The 14,587-nt window shown below is 55.1% G+C and overlaps 1 protein-coding gene across 2 annotated transcripts in view; it reads right to left on the bottom strand.

The window, feature by feature from the left end:
• The window catches only part of EBF2 (EBF transcription factor 2), a 218,056-nt gene extending 213,047 nt beyond the window's left edge, over positions 1–5,009 (bottom strand). For both annotated transcript variants that reach the window (XM_020875761.2, XM_020875762.2), the window contains exons 1-4: positions 4,511–5,009; positions 1,876–2,032; positions 747–810; positions 420–475 (exon numbers count right to left, since the gene is read on the bottom strand). In XM_020875761.2, the coding sequence (XP_020731420.1) occupies positions 420–475; positions 747–810; positions 1,876–2,032; positions 4,511–4,641 (408 nt within the window). In that variant the 5' untranslated portion in view covers positions 4,642–5,009. The remainder of the gene's footprint in view (positions 1–419; positions 476–746; positions 811–1,875; positions 2,033–4,510) is intronic.
• Positions 5,010–14,587: the final 9,578 nt, after the last annotated feature.

The following is a 14,587-nucleotide window of genomic DNA, read 5'->3' as shown; positions in this document are numbered from 1 at the left end:
GGGTTTCTTCTCTCTAACCACCACTTCCTCAGGAGTCCCCGCTGGTCGCACTGAACCTGAGTTGTGCCTGGTTAACTCCAGTAAAATACCAAGAGAAAAGTTTGCCCTAGTGAGGACACAATTGTTGCAAAAGGGAATGTTTGGGAGGAGGGGTCGCTGAATCTCCCAATAAGCCCTTCTCCTCTTCATCCCTCTGCTCGCCTACTCCCTTCCCCAGAGCCTCCCCAACCAGAAAGAAACTGGACAATTGGGGGGGGGGGGATCTTTTTCCAGAGAAGACAAAGTGTCAGTTGATGTGGAGGGGCTGTGAAGAGTGACCCAGGAAATCTCAAAGACAGACTGGGAGGGTGTGGAGGGAGGAGAATGAAGCTGATGGCAGGCTGAGGAGGGGGAGGAGGGGAGTGAACTGCCAGGCTCACCTGCTTGGTGACTGAGTCAATGAGCCGGACGTACAGGTCCTGCTCCGTGCGAACACCTGCCGGGGAGATGGGGCGGGCATGAGGTGAGCGCCGGGGAGTCCCTTCCGGGCACCCCAAACCTGTCCCGAGGCCGGGGAGCCAGGGTGGAGTGCAAGCTGAGCCGTCCTGGGGTCAGAGACCACGCGCCCTGGCCCCTGGCTTGGAGAGAGCTTCCCGCAGCCCTGCTCTCCCTGGGCCTGGAGGACGTCTGCCAAAGACCAGGACAAGGTCAACTGTCTGCCTTGTAAGAGACCCGCGCAGGCGCCTCAGGGGGCGCAAGGTGCTCACCGTTGCTATAGAGAAGCTGTAACTTGTAGTGGGTGCCGTTGTTGGTCTTCTCGTTGCCTTGTTCCTGAAAAGACAGAGACCCTTGCTTTCCATCCCCTCCAAATGATAACAAGATCGAAGGGACTTCCCTAGCCCAACTCCCACAGCCTCTCTCTTGGTCACTCCGCAGCTTTGAACAGACCCCTGCCCAGGCCCGGGTCAAAGGGCAAGAACACTGGATGCTGGCCACGCTCCAAAACTTTCCAAGGCTCCCAAGCACTTGACCCTCTCCAGCAGTCTGTCCCTTCCCCTTAAAAATGTCCTCAGAAGGGCGACCCCCAGGCTGGGACCACCGGACACCATGTCCATGCTGCGTTTAAACAGGCCCCACCCAACCCACCGGGTGCTGCAGAAAGGAAGGGACCTGTCACTTGGGAGAGCAGCATCTGGCCATGTCCTGCCCAGACCAGAGGCTTGGGGCCATGAACTCAGGGACCCAGGCCCAAGTTCAAGAAGAACCCTAGGAGGAGCCTGCTCCCAAACTTGAATTGTACAGCTGAGGAAGCTGAGGACTGAGGCCTAGAGAAGGCAAGAGATGTTCCCTTCCTCCCACACCCTATTCATCTGAGCTCCAATTCAGCGCCCACACCCCGGCCTGGCTTGGGGGCTGGCACTGCTGCGGGAACCAGAGTGGAAGAGAAGGCTGGGGTTGGGGCAGGTAGTCCGGCAAGCCAAGACTGGTTTTTGTGCGTCTCCACCTTGTACCTATCTAACCCACCCTGCCTGGCGCGATCGCAGGTGCAAAATAATAACAATAAATAACCCGGAGAAGGGCAGCGGTAGCCTTGGCTATATGTTTAAATTACGTGTGCTCTTGTCGGAAGGATATCTGCTCCGCGGTCAGTCCGTGACCACGCTCTGCTAACGATCCAGGAGTCGGGTGAGCAGCCACCAGCGCCCCTGCGAGAGGTGCAGGCGGGAGAAGGTGCGGGGAAATCTGACTGATTTAGGAGGCTAGGAGTGAGAAACCTCGATTTATCATCCCTCCTGATGGGAGCAGAAAAGTCTCCGGAGTGACAGATGGGATCTTTAGTGCTTTGCAAGGAGGTAGTTATGAGACACGCGAGGGGAAGAGGGGACCTGCGCTTACTTTGTCGTTCTCCACAAAGTCTACGAAGGCGGTACGCTCGATCTCCACCGGCTGCCCCTGCCTGTCGTAGAGCGCCAGGACGAAGTGAAAGAAGTTGGATTTCCTCAAGTTGGAGGGGGGCTGTTTCTCAAAGTGGGCCCGGGACAGGGCTACGCCGCTGCGCATAAAGAGACACGATGGGGACACAGGACACGGGGAAAGAGAAAAAGACGAAGTTACCAAATGGGCCCAGGCAACAAAGCAGAGTTAAGGGTCTGTGGCCCCGGTCCAGATTTCCGGACCCTTCTGGCCCTTTTCTGCTATTACGATTAAGAAGCAGGGACTCCTTAGAGGAGTCACAGTGACCACGGGGTAGGACAGCAGGATGCTGGACGCTGCTACTGCCAGCTGATCCAGCCTGCGGGCATCCCACTCCCGGGAGCTCAATCTCCAGCCTTTAGAACAGACCAAGGAACCCCGCCTGCAGACCAAAGCCCGGAGGGTCCTCCCCACCCCCAGCGGCCCAAGTCTTGTCCCCTTGGGCCGCCCCCACCTTGTTCCTCAGGCGGCTCCCCCGACTGGGTCAGGATTCGGAGCTGGGCCCAGAGCACAGGGGCTAAGCGCCTCAGCACTTTGAAAGAAGTGACCCTTTTCCTTCATCTTCATTGGCGTTACCTGTCCTGGCACTATGGCCCACAACGCCTCCCAAACTACTCAGAAAGGCGGTGGGCGAGAACCCTGAGGTGGCCGGATGGGAAGCCTAGAGGCCAAGTCCAGGTCCTGCGTGGAGGCCTCACCTCCCGCTTCCCTCGCTCTTCCGAAAAGTTGCGCGCGGGCTAGGGGCAGGGCGCAACCCCCTTGACCAGTAGTAGGGATCGGGGCCACCGCGGACGACGTGATCCTGAGGACCCCGCCCCTGGAACTGCTTAACTTGAAGAAGCCGAAGTGTTATTAAGAGTCAGAGCGCGTCCTCGCCTGGAGCCGACAGTCTTCCGGCTCAAGCTGCATCTCTGGGCGTCGCTGCCCAAACCCGCTGACCGCGAAAGCCGCGTTGGAGGAACCGGGAGATGCCCTGGAGCCTATAGAGTCTGTGCACACATCTTCCCGCCGACCTGTCGCGGCCGGAGACAAACTGGCCGCCAGATCCCATTTAACGGGAGACTCGGCGCCCAGGAGAGCAAGCAGATGGACAGAGCTGCTGGGGCGCTGGGGTCGCCGGGCGTTTGTCCCCAGGGCGCGCGAGTACTTTCACTCTTTAGGAGAGTGTAAAATTTTGACTAGAATCCCCCATCGGACCGCCTGCTTCAACTTTAACAATTACTGGATCGGGGAAAGGAGGAAAGTAGAGGAGGTGTCTTTTGAGAGGTCGGCTAAGGGACTGCGCCGAGGCACCCGCTCTGCGGTCCTGCCTGTTTTCCCTCGGCCCGCAGCCCAGCGAGTCCCGCAGACGGCCAGGAAAGCCGTCGCCGCGGCGGCGAGCCATCTGCTCCAGGACACTGGCGCCCCCGGGCTGAGGCAGAAGGGAGGGAGCTGCCGCCCGTCCGGGTCTCCCGAGCGAAGCGACTTTGGCTTCCTCTCCTCCAAGGGTGGCAGCCCGCTTCGCTCTAACCGGGACACCCGGAGTCCTGGCCTGGACAGCAGTCATTTCTCCGCGCGGTGTCGGTACTTAGAGGGGGGTGGCCAGGAGAGCCGATAGAGAGGCGGCAGTCATGGGAAGAAGATCGTGGGCTGCTGGGCGTAAGGAGCGGTCTCCCGAAGACAAGGTCGTGGAGACCACACATCAGCTCCACAGTGGTGATGCGGGAGGGGAACCAGAATGCCTGCACGGGGTGGCAGCCTAGACAAGGCGTTTGCTACCCCCCCCCCCCCCAAGGATGCTCAAAACAAAGTCAACTTCAGGGGCTAGTGTAACTAAAGGCTTGTGACGCCTGCGCTTGACTCACGTCTTCTTTCCTCCTTTCTTCCCTCTGTGGTTCCTTCTAGTGTTACTCCCCGTCTTTTCTGCTTAGTCTCTTCTCTCCCCCTCACCCCCGCCTCTGTGCGTCTAGTCCACTGTTTTATCTCTGCTCCCGGACCCTCCAACCTGCCCCTTGCCTGGGCGCCCGGCCGATCTGCCTTCCCCGGCAGGCGCGCTCCGGCTTCTCAGGCTCCTCCAGGCGCCGCCGCCATCTGGCCGTGGGCTCCGGGCCTCCAGGAATCGCCCGACAAGATGCGGGAGGAGAGGCGCTCTCAAGGAGCGAGACGAAACCCGAGAGTAGCCGGGAAGCCGGCTCTACTCCGGCGGCTGCCGGTCTGGGTCCTCACTCTCCTTTCCTGGCCCGGCCCGCCTGCCAGGACTGGGGGCCAAGCTGAGAAGCCTCAGATACTACTTTGTTATTTTTCCTGCCAAAGAGTAGTCTGCGGAGAAGGAGTGGGGGAACCCAGGCAGTTCAGAAACTCGAGTGTTGGCGGAGGGGTAAGTGTTTCCCTAACAGCAGAGACCTGCCGACCGGAGGGTGAGCCCTAGCGCGCAGGGTCAGGGCGACGGATGCGGAGGAGAGAGAACGAGCGAGAGCGAGACCAGCGAGGGGGGTGACACACGGAGACAGACAGTGAGAGCGAGAGAGCGAACAGGCGAGAGATCGCGAGCAGAATCACCCTGCGGCCGTCCCGTTACCTCTGCGCCGCGACATTGGCGTCCACCACGCCGACGTTTCGGACCCAGGACCTGACCGAATCCATCTCGGCGCCCAGCGATTTCTCTTTTAGAGCTGGTCCTCTTCCTAAAGTATCTTGGATCCCAAACATTTAAAAAGTCTTATCTACTGTCGCTTTTAAAAAAATGAGTTACAACGCTGTCCTCGCTTTTCCCAACGTTGCCACCAAACCGTCTCCTCCAAAAGCAATCCAAGAAAAGGGATCAAGTGCTCAAGTTCGAGTCTCTCTTGGGGGAAAATAAAAAAATATAACCCGTCCTTTGCTTCCACGCTTGAGTGCGGGCTGATGTAGCTAAAGTTTGGGCTATATCCTTCGCAAGTTCAGATCTGCCGCCTCAGGCCCTCCGCCTTAGGTCGCTCGCATCCTTCCAGTGGCAGCGCTGCCTCCAGAAAGTGATCACAATTTTGAAGCATCACCTGTTCTGGGAGAAACAGGAGGAGATTGATGGCTGCCTAATCTCTCCCCTTCCTCCCGGTCCCCCACCCCCCCCTCCCTGCTCCTCCCCACCGCTCCAATTTAAAAAAAAAAAAATTTTTTTTAAATCCCCAACAGGATCGGTAGTAAAAGGAAGGGGAAGACCCGGAGTCGAGAGGAGGCGGTGGCTGCGAGCACTGCGGAGCCGGGTTACAACCGCGCGCCTGCCCCATGAATGGGTTACTACGGCCCCAGGCCGCGAGAGGCGGAGCCGAGGCCCGATAAGGAGCCTAATTTGCATGGACGCTCGGGATTGGCCGGCGCTGGGCAGGCCTGGTCGACGTCCTTAGGCGGCGCGCGCCACGCTCGGCGTCGCCTGTAGTCCGGGAGGTGAAAGGGGACAGAAAGCTGCGGGCGCTGAGTCCTAGCCCGAACCCCGTGTGTGTGTGTGTGCGTGAGATGGGGGCCCGCAAATCTTGCCCTGAAGTCGGGTAGCCTGGCCCTGCCGGCTGGTGCGCGCGGGATAAGTCTGGTCGCGGCAGCTGGAAGCTTCAGCGAGCCTGCCTCTAAATGCGGACTTTCTTAGCCTGCGGGAAGCAGTCATTCCCAAGGCTGCTTGGGTTCTATGTGCAGGTCTATGAAGAAGCGGAGTGTGACCACATTTACTTAATGTTTTGTGCAAACGTTCCCGAGAGCAACCCAGTTCCCCGGACGGGCTCTCTCGAGTCTCCTGGAGTTACTTGGTGACACTCATTTTGTGAGCTGTTTTGCAAGTTAAAAGACAAGGATATATGAATGAAAGCGGAGCGGGGTGGAGGGTGGCGGGAAGGGGACGAACAAGGCTCAAGTGCTATTCAAATAAATTAGGATGTCGGGGAAAATGGTCTGAGCGCTAAGGAAAATACCCCCCGGCGGACGCGAGCCGGAGTTGCACCCGGTGCAGATGAGAGATTGCTGACAGATCGTGGCAGGCTGAGTGCGAGGGCTGCCCGGCGTTTGTCCCGAGAGCTCCCTCCGGTCCCTCTTCCCTCTCGCCCCACCCCCCATCCCCACCCCCCCCCCCCCCCGGTTCCCGAAGCCCCCGGGGGCCAGCAGAGGAGCTGCGGGGAGGCAGCGGGGCAGTTTTGAAAACTTTGCCCAAAGCTCGAGGTCGCCAGGGTGCTGGCCGCGCGGGCTGAAGGCAGGGAGGCGGCGGCAAGCTCCGCCAAACAGCTGAAACTCTAGAAGGCTTTTTAACTACGCCGGGCAGCTCGCGGTGCCTATTAAAAAAAAAAAAGTCCTCCTGGCTGGGTGTTATTTTCTGGCTTCTCCTTTTGTATTGTGATCTGTGCACAGATCTGCTGCTGAAATCTAGAACACCAGCGCGAAAACAGATTTGAAGACAATGAATGCAAATCTGTGCTCAAAGACCATCTGCCGTGGAGGAGACAAATCAGCTGTTCCGCACAGTTCGAGCGGCTGTGCCCGGGCCTCCCAGCCTCATTACCGAGAGAGCCCGGGTTAAAGCCTGTGTTTCATTCTGGAGACTTCCCCACCCCACCCCCCAACACACACTTAGGACGCAAATCTGAGTGCGCCCTGACTTCGGACGAGATCCCTTAGGTGTAGCTGAGCGCTCACAATTGAACTGCGAGAGTTTGCCGCTAGAGGACACAGCGCCTTTGCAACTCGTTTGCCTGGGAGGACAGTAAGCTCACACTTTTCAGCATTGCCGCTCTCCTGAGTAAGCTATGAATCTGCACCTCCACGCTACGCCCAGGGCAAACCGCGACCTGACTGCGTGGACCGAACGCACTCGGAAAGCGCAAGGACTTTACTGCGAAGATTCGCATGAAAACCGACGGGGAGGGGGACAGGGTGCGCGGACCCTCATTACACAAACCCGCATCCCCGGGATTGGGGTGGTTGATGGTGTGGGTAGGGGGACCATAAAGGTTGTGAAATTCCCACTTCTGGTTTGTGTCGGCTGTGGCACCTCCACCCCACGGCTCTGGATTAGTGTCGTTGGACGAGAAAGGCAGGGGTGAAGGGCGATTGGGCATAAAAATATGGAACGATGGAACGGGACTGTGAAGTAAGATATATGTCCAAAGAAGGAAGGAGGGTGGGCGGAAAAATTTGTAGGATGAAACTTACTTGTTTCAGCTAGGCAATTCTCTACTTTATGCAGATTTTATGGGTGATTTCATCCCCGCAAAAACGAAACACCTGGAATCTTCTACCCCGGCCCCACTCTCTTTGTAAATTTCTCAGAACCTCAAGTAACCACCCACCCCACCCCCCGTCTGGATCCTCGGTTCGTGCCCAGCGGAGCCAACGAGCTCCTTGGCGGAGAGTGTTGAACAGTCCGTGAGGCTCTCAAGACTTTTGGAAGAGGCCGGCGATTTTTTTTTTTTTTTACCCCCAGGGGGTCTCTGACCTGCAGCGTGCCAGGAAAGGTACGGAGCCCAGCCTCTAGGGACCCCGAGGAAGCAGAGCGCCCGGACCTGGCCCGGACCGTCTGCCCCTGAGGCCCGTGTTGGCTGGGGTTAAAGGGCAGACCCAGGGTCGAGGACACTGGCTCTTCTCTCCCGCACCAGCTGCTACCCAAATTATGCCCCTCAGGAAGCGAATGAATTGGTTCATTCTCCAGGCTCCCTGCTGCCCGCCCCAAACCAGACGACCCCTTACGGCGGGCGCCCCCACCTCGCGTCCCAGAGACAAGTTCAGGGGCCTCAGTGCCCAGCCAGGAGGCAGTTTTAAAAATCGTGGCCCTGGAACCCTGACCTGGGTGTAGCGGGGAGCCGCTCGGCTCCTCTCCGGCTGCGCTAGAGGTGCCCTCCCCGTCACCGCGGCGCAGGGCGTTCGGGGCGAACGGTAGCCACGATGCTGCGGGCCCTGTGGGCTAAGAGCCACGGACAACCAAGTTCCCTCTAGGCTGGGACCGAGTTCCCTGGCTGGCGCAGGGAGGGTGGCGGAGGGGGCACGGAACGGGGGGAGCAGTCTTGGGCCCAGAAAGGCGGCGCTTCGGCCTTCGGGGAGCAAGGAGCGTTTCTGACACCCGGGTTGGGTTTAATTAGGTCTGTATGGGTTTGGGGAAGGGGTGGGCGCAGAGTCGGCCACCAGCGCCGAGAAGGAACGCTGGTTAACGATGGAGTGAGCGGCGCGGTGGCTGCGCCCGGAGGGTCTCTCGCATCTCGATGGCCTCCGGCTACCCCCGAACAAACCACCTTTTCGAACACGCCACAAAAAAATGCGCCCTGAGCCGCGCGGAGGCCCGGCAGGCGCAGCTGCGGCCCGGGGAAGCCCGGCCCGGCGGGGGTGCGGAGGCCGCGCGCGCCTCCGGGGCTTGGGCCAGCCAGCTTCGTTCAGCCCCTTGCCGGGGTCGAGAAGAATCCGAGATGAACATTATTAAAATTCTTCCTAACCATCTAGTTACACAAAACCAAGGTCGGGGTCGTGGTATTCCGTCTATCCCCTTGCCCCCTCCTTTGTTTACCCTTCCCAAGAAACCCCCGGGTGTTTCCCTCCCCCGCGTTCAAATTTCACATCTGCATCTTGGTGCGATACGTTCAATTTCCTCCCGATTGGTTTTAAGGCCGGTTTCCCCCGTCTCTTTCTCGGTCCAGTCTCCTGGGCGCCGCGTCTCTCCTCCGGGTCAGAGGTTCCGAGATTTTTCTTAGAAAATTGCTCTCTGGGCCTAGTTCTCGTCTAGCATGGCCCAGAGATGAAATTGAAGGTGTGAGAACACACACACACACACATGCACAGCCCGATCTTCACCCCCACCCCCAGACACACACGTGGAGCTTAGGTCTAGCAACCGGACGAACTGAGGCTGACTAGTTCCCAGGGAATTAGATCCGCAGGGACAGTCTGGGTTTGATAAATGTTAAAAAGCAGCACTCTCCGAAAACCTCTCTTCGGACTTGAATTTTCCAATTTGTTTGTTTTAGTTGACACCTTGATTTTTATTTATCTGAGTAGAAATAGATTGACTCACCATCTTTGAACCCTGACAATATTTAGCTCACAACGCTTCGTGAAATAATTTTCTTAAATACCCAACTCCACTCCCTCCCAGTTCAGATTTCAACTCTGCATCAGTTAAACATCCAAATCCACCAACTCCAAATTTCTTATTGAAATTGGACTTGAACCCTTCATAAATGAGAATTCCCTGGGGGGTGGAGGGCAGGAACTACTGTATTCACAAATGTGATACAAATATTTCAGGACTCCATCATCCATACCAAACAGAGCCCTTTAAAGACAATTTGGCAAAAATTTAGATTCTCTTCTTGATTTATTTTTTCAGAGTGAAAGGGATTCCAGCGGGAACAGCTGCAGAAATACTGAGGCGACGAAAAACACTTTTTAGACACACGATGTGACACCCAGGCCAGTGAAAATGGACTGAATGAGTCAGAGGGCTTTAATCCTAACATTCGACAGTTCCAGAAAGTCACTTCCTCTTTTTCTCCTCTTCTTTTTCTTCCTCTTCTTTTCTCTCCTGCTCTTTCACCCTTTCAGAAATACCCTTCCCTCCCATTCCCTGATCCGGGCGTGCCGAGCGAGCGATGGAGCCGAGTCAGAGTTGCGGAAAGGTCAGCAGAACAAATTTTTGAAGCAGCAGCCGCGTTTGGACGTTTGGAGCGCAGATGTCGGAGCAGGGTCCACGGGGTGTGTGTGTGTGTGTGTGTGTGTGTGTGTGTGTGTGTGTGTGTGTGTGTGTGTGTGTGTGTGTTGGGGAACAGGTGATCCACAGAGAAAGAAGTGCCTGTTGCGGCCTCCGCGCGCACCTGGGGACCCTATTTCCTGGAAGGATAGGGTGGCGTTCGCATAAAGCCCGGGTTTGAGGCTGTGCTGGGGTAAGCCCGCCGTTTGCAACCCCTTCAGGAGGAAGCTGCGCACCAAGGCTGTGGCGTCTCCGTCACCGCGGAATTAAGACGCAGAGATCTAGAGGTGAATTGACCGGCGTTAAGATACCCGATCGAGCAAGTCTCCCGCAGAATAGGGCTGAAAGGAAGGTACCAACGAACGCAGGCGGGACGTTTCCCCAGCACTTCCGCGGAGCCAGGCATTGCCAGACACTTTCTCACCTTTAAACTTGACAGCCACACTTTAAGACGGACCGTTTTACCCCCATTTTACAGATGAATGAAATGAGGATGGGAGGTGACAAGTGGCGTCTCAGCTGATAAGTAGGGAACAAAGACTGATGTCCCACTTCTAAGGCAACACAATGGCGAGCAACTTAAGGCCTTAACACAGAAAAAGTTCAATGGGAGTCTTTCCGGCCCTTTTATCGGCTTCTCGGTTTAGTTGAGGGAGAAGATAACACGTGCTCCTCCGAAGCGACCCCCGCTCCCCCCACTCCCGCGTCTTCTCCTAATCGTCCCCGCACCGCTCCCCCCAAGCCCCTCTGCCAGCCGGCAGGGTAAAGCCCTCGAGACCCGCCAGCTCCCTCCCCGCTCGCCGCGGAGGTGTGAGCGATGTGTTGATTATTCATATTTTTGCCGAGCTTACCCTCCACCGCAGCCGGCGGGCCGCATTTCACACGTACACGCACGTACACACTTATACACGCGCGCTCCGCGGCCCTGCGCTCGCCCTGCGCTCTGCGCCCGCGGGCATCGCGCCCCCACCCCACCCCAGGGATCCCCTCCTCGATCTGGTGTGTGTGTGTGTGTGTGTGTGTGTGTGTGTGTGTGTGTGTGTGTATTAGTCGCTCAGTCGTGTCCTACTCTTTGCGGTCCCATGGACAGTAACCCACCAGGCTCCTCCGTCCATGGGATTCTCCAGGCAAGAATACTGGAATGGGTAACCCTTTTCTTCTCCAGGGCACCTTCCCGACCCAGAGATCGAACCGGCGTCTCCCGCATTTACCGTCTGAGCCACCTGGGAAGGGGAGGGGTGGGCAAAAGGCTCCCACTTTCCTCTCTGCACAAGTCACCTCTTCCTCCAACCTCCGAAACGCACCCTTGGCTTCCAGACCCAACTTTCTTCCCCATAATACACTTGTCTTCCCAGCTCCCCATCCATACCCCCGCCCCGGATTGCGTGGGTGGAGAGGGGGAGTGGGTACAGCTACAAACATGTCACCAGTCAGAATATCATTCCAGTCGGCACCAGGCGATATCCTCCCACACACACACCTCTGCGTCACCTCCACCCACACCACACACCTCCGTGGCAAGAGACAAAAGCGGGAAAAGGCAGCTGGGAACAAGGCATGCTTTCACGTTGTCTTTAACGGTGTGAACAGGACTTCTAGCTCTAGGACCTCCTCAAATGCTGCCCCAGGCATAGAAATTCCATTTCTGGCTGATGCGAACCCCTCCGCATCTCCCAGGAGGTGGACATGCATTTCAGGGCGGCGGGGTTCAGGGTTAGGAAACCTCAGAACAGGCTTGGAAAACAGCAAGGAAACCGGGCAGGGCAGCTCCGTCCCACCCTCGAAGGGGCGACAGAACTTCCACTTACTCTGGTTTCACCGGGGAGATCGAGCAGGGGTCAAGTTGCTTGGAGGGTCAGCAGCGGGGACTGTCTCGAGGGCCAAAGCGTCTAAACAGTACTATCAGCAATGGCAGCTGCGCCCGATAGGGGGCGCCGGACTAAAGGCGGTAAAACCCTCTCGGGTGCCGCACTTTCTGCAGCTCTGACGGGGGGCGAGTTGGGGCGCTCTAGTGGTTTCCATGGCTCCCCTGGTGGCTCAGCTGGTAAAGAACTTGCCTGCATTGTGGGAGGCCTGGGTTCGATCCCTGGGTTGAGAAGATACCCTGGAGAAGGCAACGGCTACCCACTCCAGTATTTCGGCCTGGAGAATTCCATGGACAGAGGAGCCTGGCGGGCTACAGTCCATGGGGTCGCAAAGTGGCCCCTATGTGGGAAGCAGGATGAAAAAGGAGAAACCCTTCCGGCTTTGGTGTCCTCAGACCCAGATTAGAGCCTCGCATTTGCTGGTGAGGTCTTGGGCATTTGATCCTCCTCCTAGGGGTCTCAGTTTCCTAATCCGTAAAGTGGGAATGTTATTCCTTTGAACCTGTTTCTATATTGGTAAAAGTGGATCTATTTCTTTCCCCACGGCTTCACTTGCCTTATCGACTAAAAGATAGCTTAGGTGAAAGTAGCTGGCCCATAGTAGGTGTTCAATAAACGCCTGTTTCCCTTCGCCAACTTCATCGGTAAAATGCGCGGGATGATATGGGCTCATTGTGCGTCACTAGGGCCTGTGAGTCTCCTGTGAGGGTGGTTTCCCCCCAACCACCCGTCCTGACCCCACCCTGCCTGTGAGCTCCTTGGGCAGGATTTCTGACTTGCTTTTCTCAGTTCCTTGGCCCGCACCGCCTGTTCCCTGCAGTGGGCGCTATTTTTGTCGCTGTTTGGGTTTTATTTTTTAAACATGGAACCATCTTTCCATGTGCTTTGTAACCTGTCTGGTGCCTCCGGGTGTCAGAGGGCCTGGAAGGCACTCGATGGGGCCTTTCCTGGGGAGGGGCTGGGACTTGCTAGGAGTCTGCGATGGGTACCCAGCGCTGCCATTTCCGCCGCAGTGGGCCGGTCGCACCCCGAACGCCAGCGCGGTTGGCTATGGGGCCATTGCAGGCGGGCAGGCGTGCTGGAATCGCGAAAACCTCCAGAGAATTGAAGGAAAATGCAAAGAGTTCTGGAAAGTTCCTTCGGTCGGGGTGGCCATCGCCAGCTGATTGGTGGGGAGCCGGGAGCCCCTCCGCGCGCTCCGCAGGGGACGCGGCTCTCCGGGCGCTGAGTGCTGGTCTCGGTCTCCGTGGAGCTGACGTCCTGAATAGCGCTTCAGATAATCCGCGTTCAGCGAAGCTGACCAGGGAAGACGAGAGGCGAAAGAAACCAGACCCAGAGAGCAGGAAAGGAGGAGGCCGGGGGGGGAAGAAAGAGGTTCCGGAAATTTTATATCCCAGAGTACTAAAGCCTCCTAGAAGCTCCTTATTAACTGCACCTTTTATGCAAAAACAATGCGTGTTTAATGCAGAAAAAATATGCATAGAAACAAAACAAAAGAAATTCATAACCACGCCTAATCAAACTAACGAAGACTGGTGGTTCATATTTGGGGGGTTTTTTCCTCACCTTTCTGATTTCTATATGCTTATTTGTAATTTTTGTGATTACTTAATATGGCATATTTTCCATACAACTAAATATTTTCCGACAGTAACATTTAATATTGGCATACTATTTCATTTTCCAAAAAAGTTACACTATTGTCTAACTGATTGCTATTGTTGAACATTTAAGTTATTTCTGATTTTTCACCATTATAATAAATAACACTGTGATGAACATCTTTGTAGATTTTGCTTTTCACATACTATGTGAGAAAAAGTCCTAGAAGTAAAATTGCAAGATCAAGGGTTATGCATTTTTCTTAAACCTTGATACAGAGTGATAAATTGTCTTCTTGGAACACAATATTTACTCTCTCCCTGCCCCCACAATCTTGCTCAATCCTGGAAGTTATTTTCTTGTTTTAAAAATTTGTCAGTTTGATAGATTGCAAATGTCTTTTGGTTCTTTTATTTGAGATTTATTTATATTTCATGAATTTCCAATAAGGAGAAATTATATTTCATTCATTTTTTGGCCACTGCATTTTGGGGGGTGTTGCAATTTCCTATTTTATTAGGATGTTACATTCTAATTCATCATGTATGTTGCAAATATTTTCCCCAATCTTTGTTTGCCCTTCATTGTGTTTATGGTAATTTTTTGGTGGCAGATACAGATGTAGTTAAAAATTTTTAATGTGCAAGTAATAAAATAGCATTGACTTAAATTATAAAGACACTTAAATATCTGACATAAAAGAAATCTTAGGGTAGATGGCCCCAAGTTAGGTGATAGTGTTGCTCACTCACTAAGTTGTGTCCGACCCTCTGCAACTCCATGGACTGTAGCCCACCAGGCTCCTCTGTCCATGGAATTTCCCAGGCAAGAATACTGGAGTGGATTGCCATTTCCTTCTCCAGAGAATCTTTCTGACCCAGGGATGAAACCCGTATCCCCTGCATTGCAAGTGCATTCTTCACCACTGGGCCACCTGGGTACCACTCACGAATGCCATTAACTACCTGATGCTTTTGCCCTTCATCTCACTGTCGTTTGCATGCTGAGTTTTCAGTCTCATGTTTATTGCCTTTTGGTAATGAAATGGTTCATACAGCAGCAGACTCCCATAGCAAAAATTCAAGGCAGGAAGCAAGAGGAACAGAGGTACCACAAGTTTCTGTCCCCTTAAAAGCTTTTCCAGAAACATCCTTTATGTCTCCTCTGTTAGGATTAAGTTAAATGGTATCCATGGTCAGATCGGTAGCTGAGAAAGCAAATACCCATTTTTCCATCCTCTGTGTGACAGGCCTCAGAGATGGGGGGTTGAAAATGGCAGTCAGATTAAGCAATCAGTTGAGCCCACTACAAATAAAGGTGTCTTTAGATTATATGTAGTTTGGGACTTACATGGTGGCGCAGTGGTTGAGACTCTGAGTCTCCACTGCCAGGGGCACAGGTTCGATTCCTGCTCTGCCTACCCCAGGGCATGGCCTAAATAAATAAATTGTATGTAGTTACATCCATCTTTTTTTCCATTATAATATCCTCCTTTTGT

The sequence above is a fragment of the Odocoileus virginianus genome, chromosome 31, assembly GCF_023699985.2.
Source record: "Odocoileus virginianus isolate 20LAN1187 ecotype Illinois chromosome 31, Ovbor_1.2, whole genome shotgun sequence".
NCBI classification, from domain to species: domain Eukaryota; kingdom Metazoa; phylum Chordata; class Mammalia; order Artiodactyla; family Cervidae; genus Odocoileus; species Odocoileus virginianus.
This window is presented reverse-complemented; position numbering and strand designations above follow the sequence as displayed.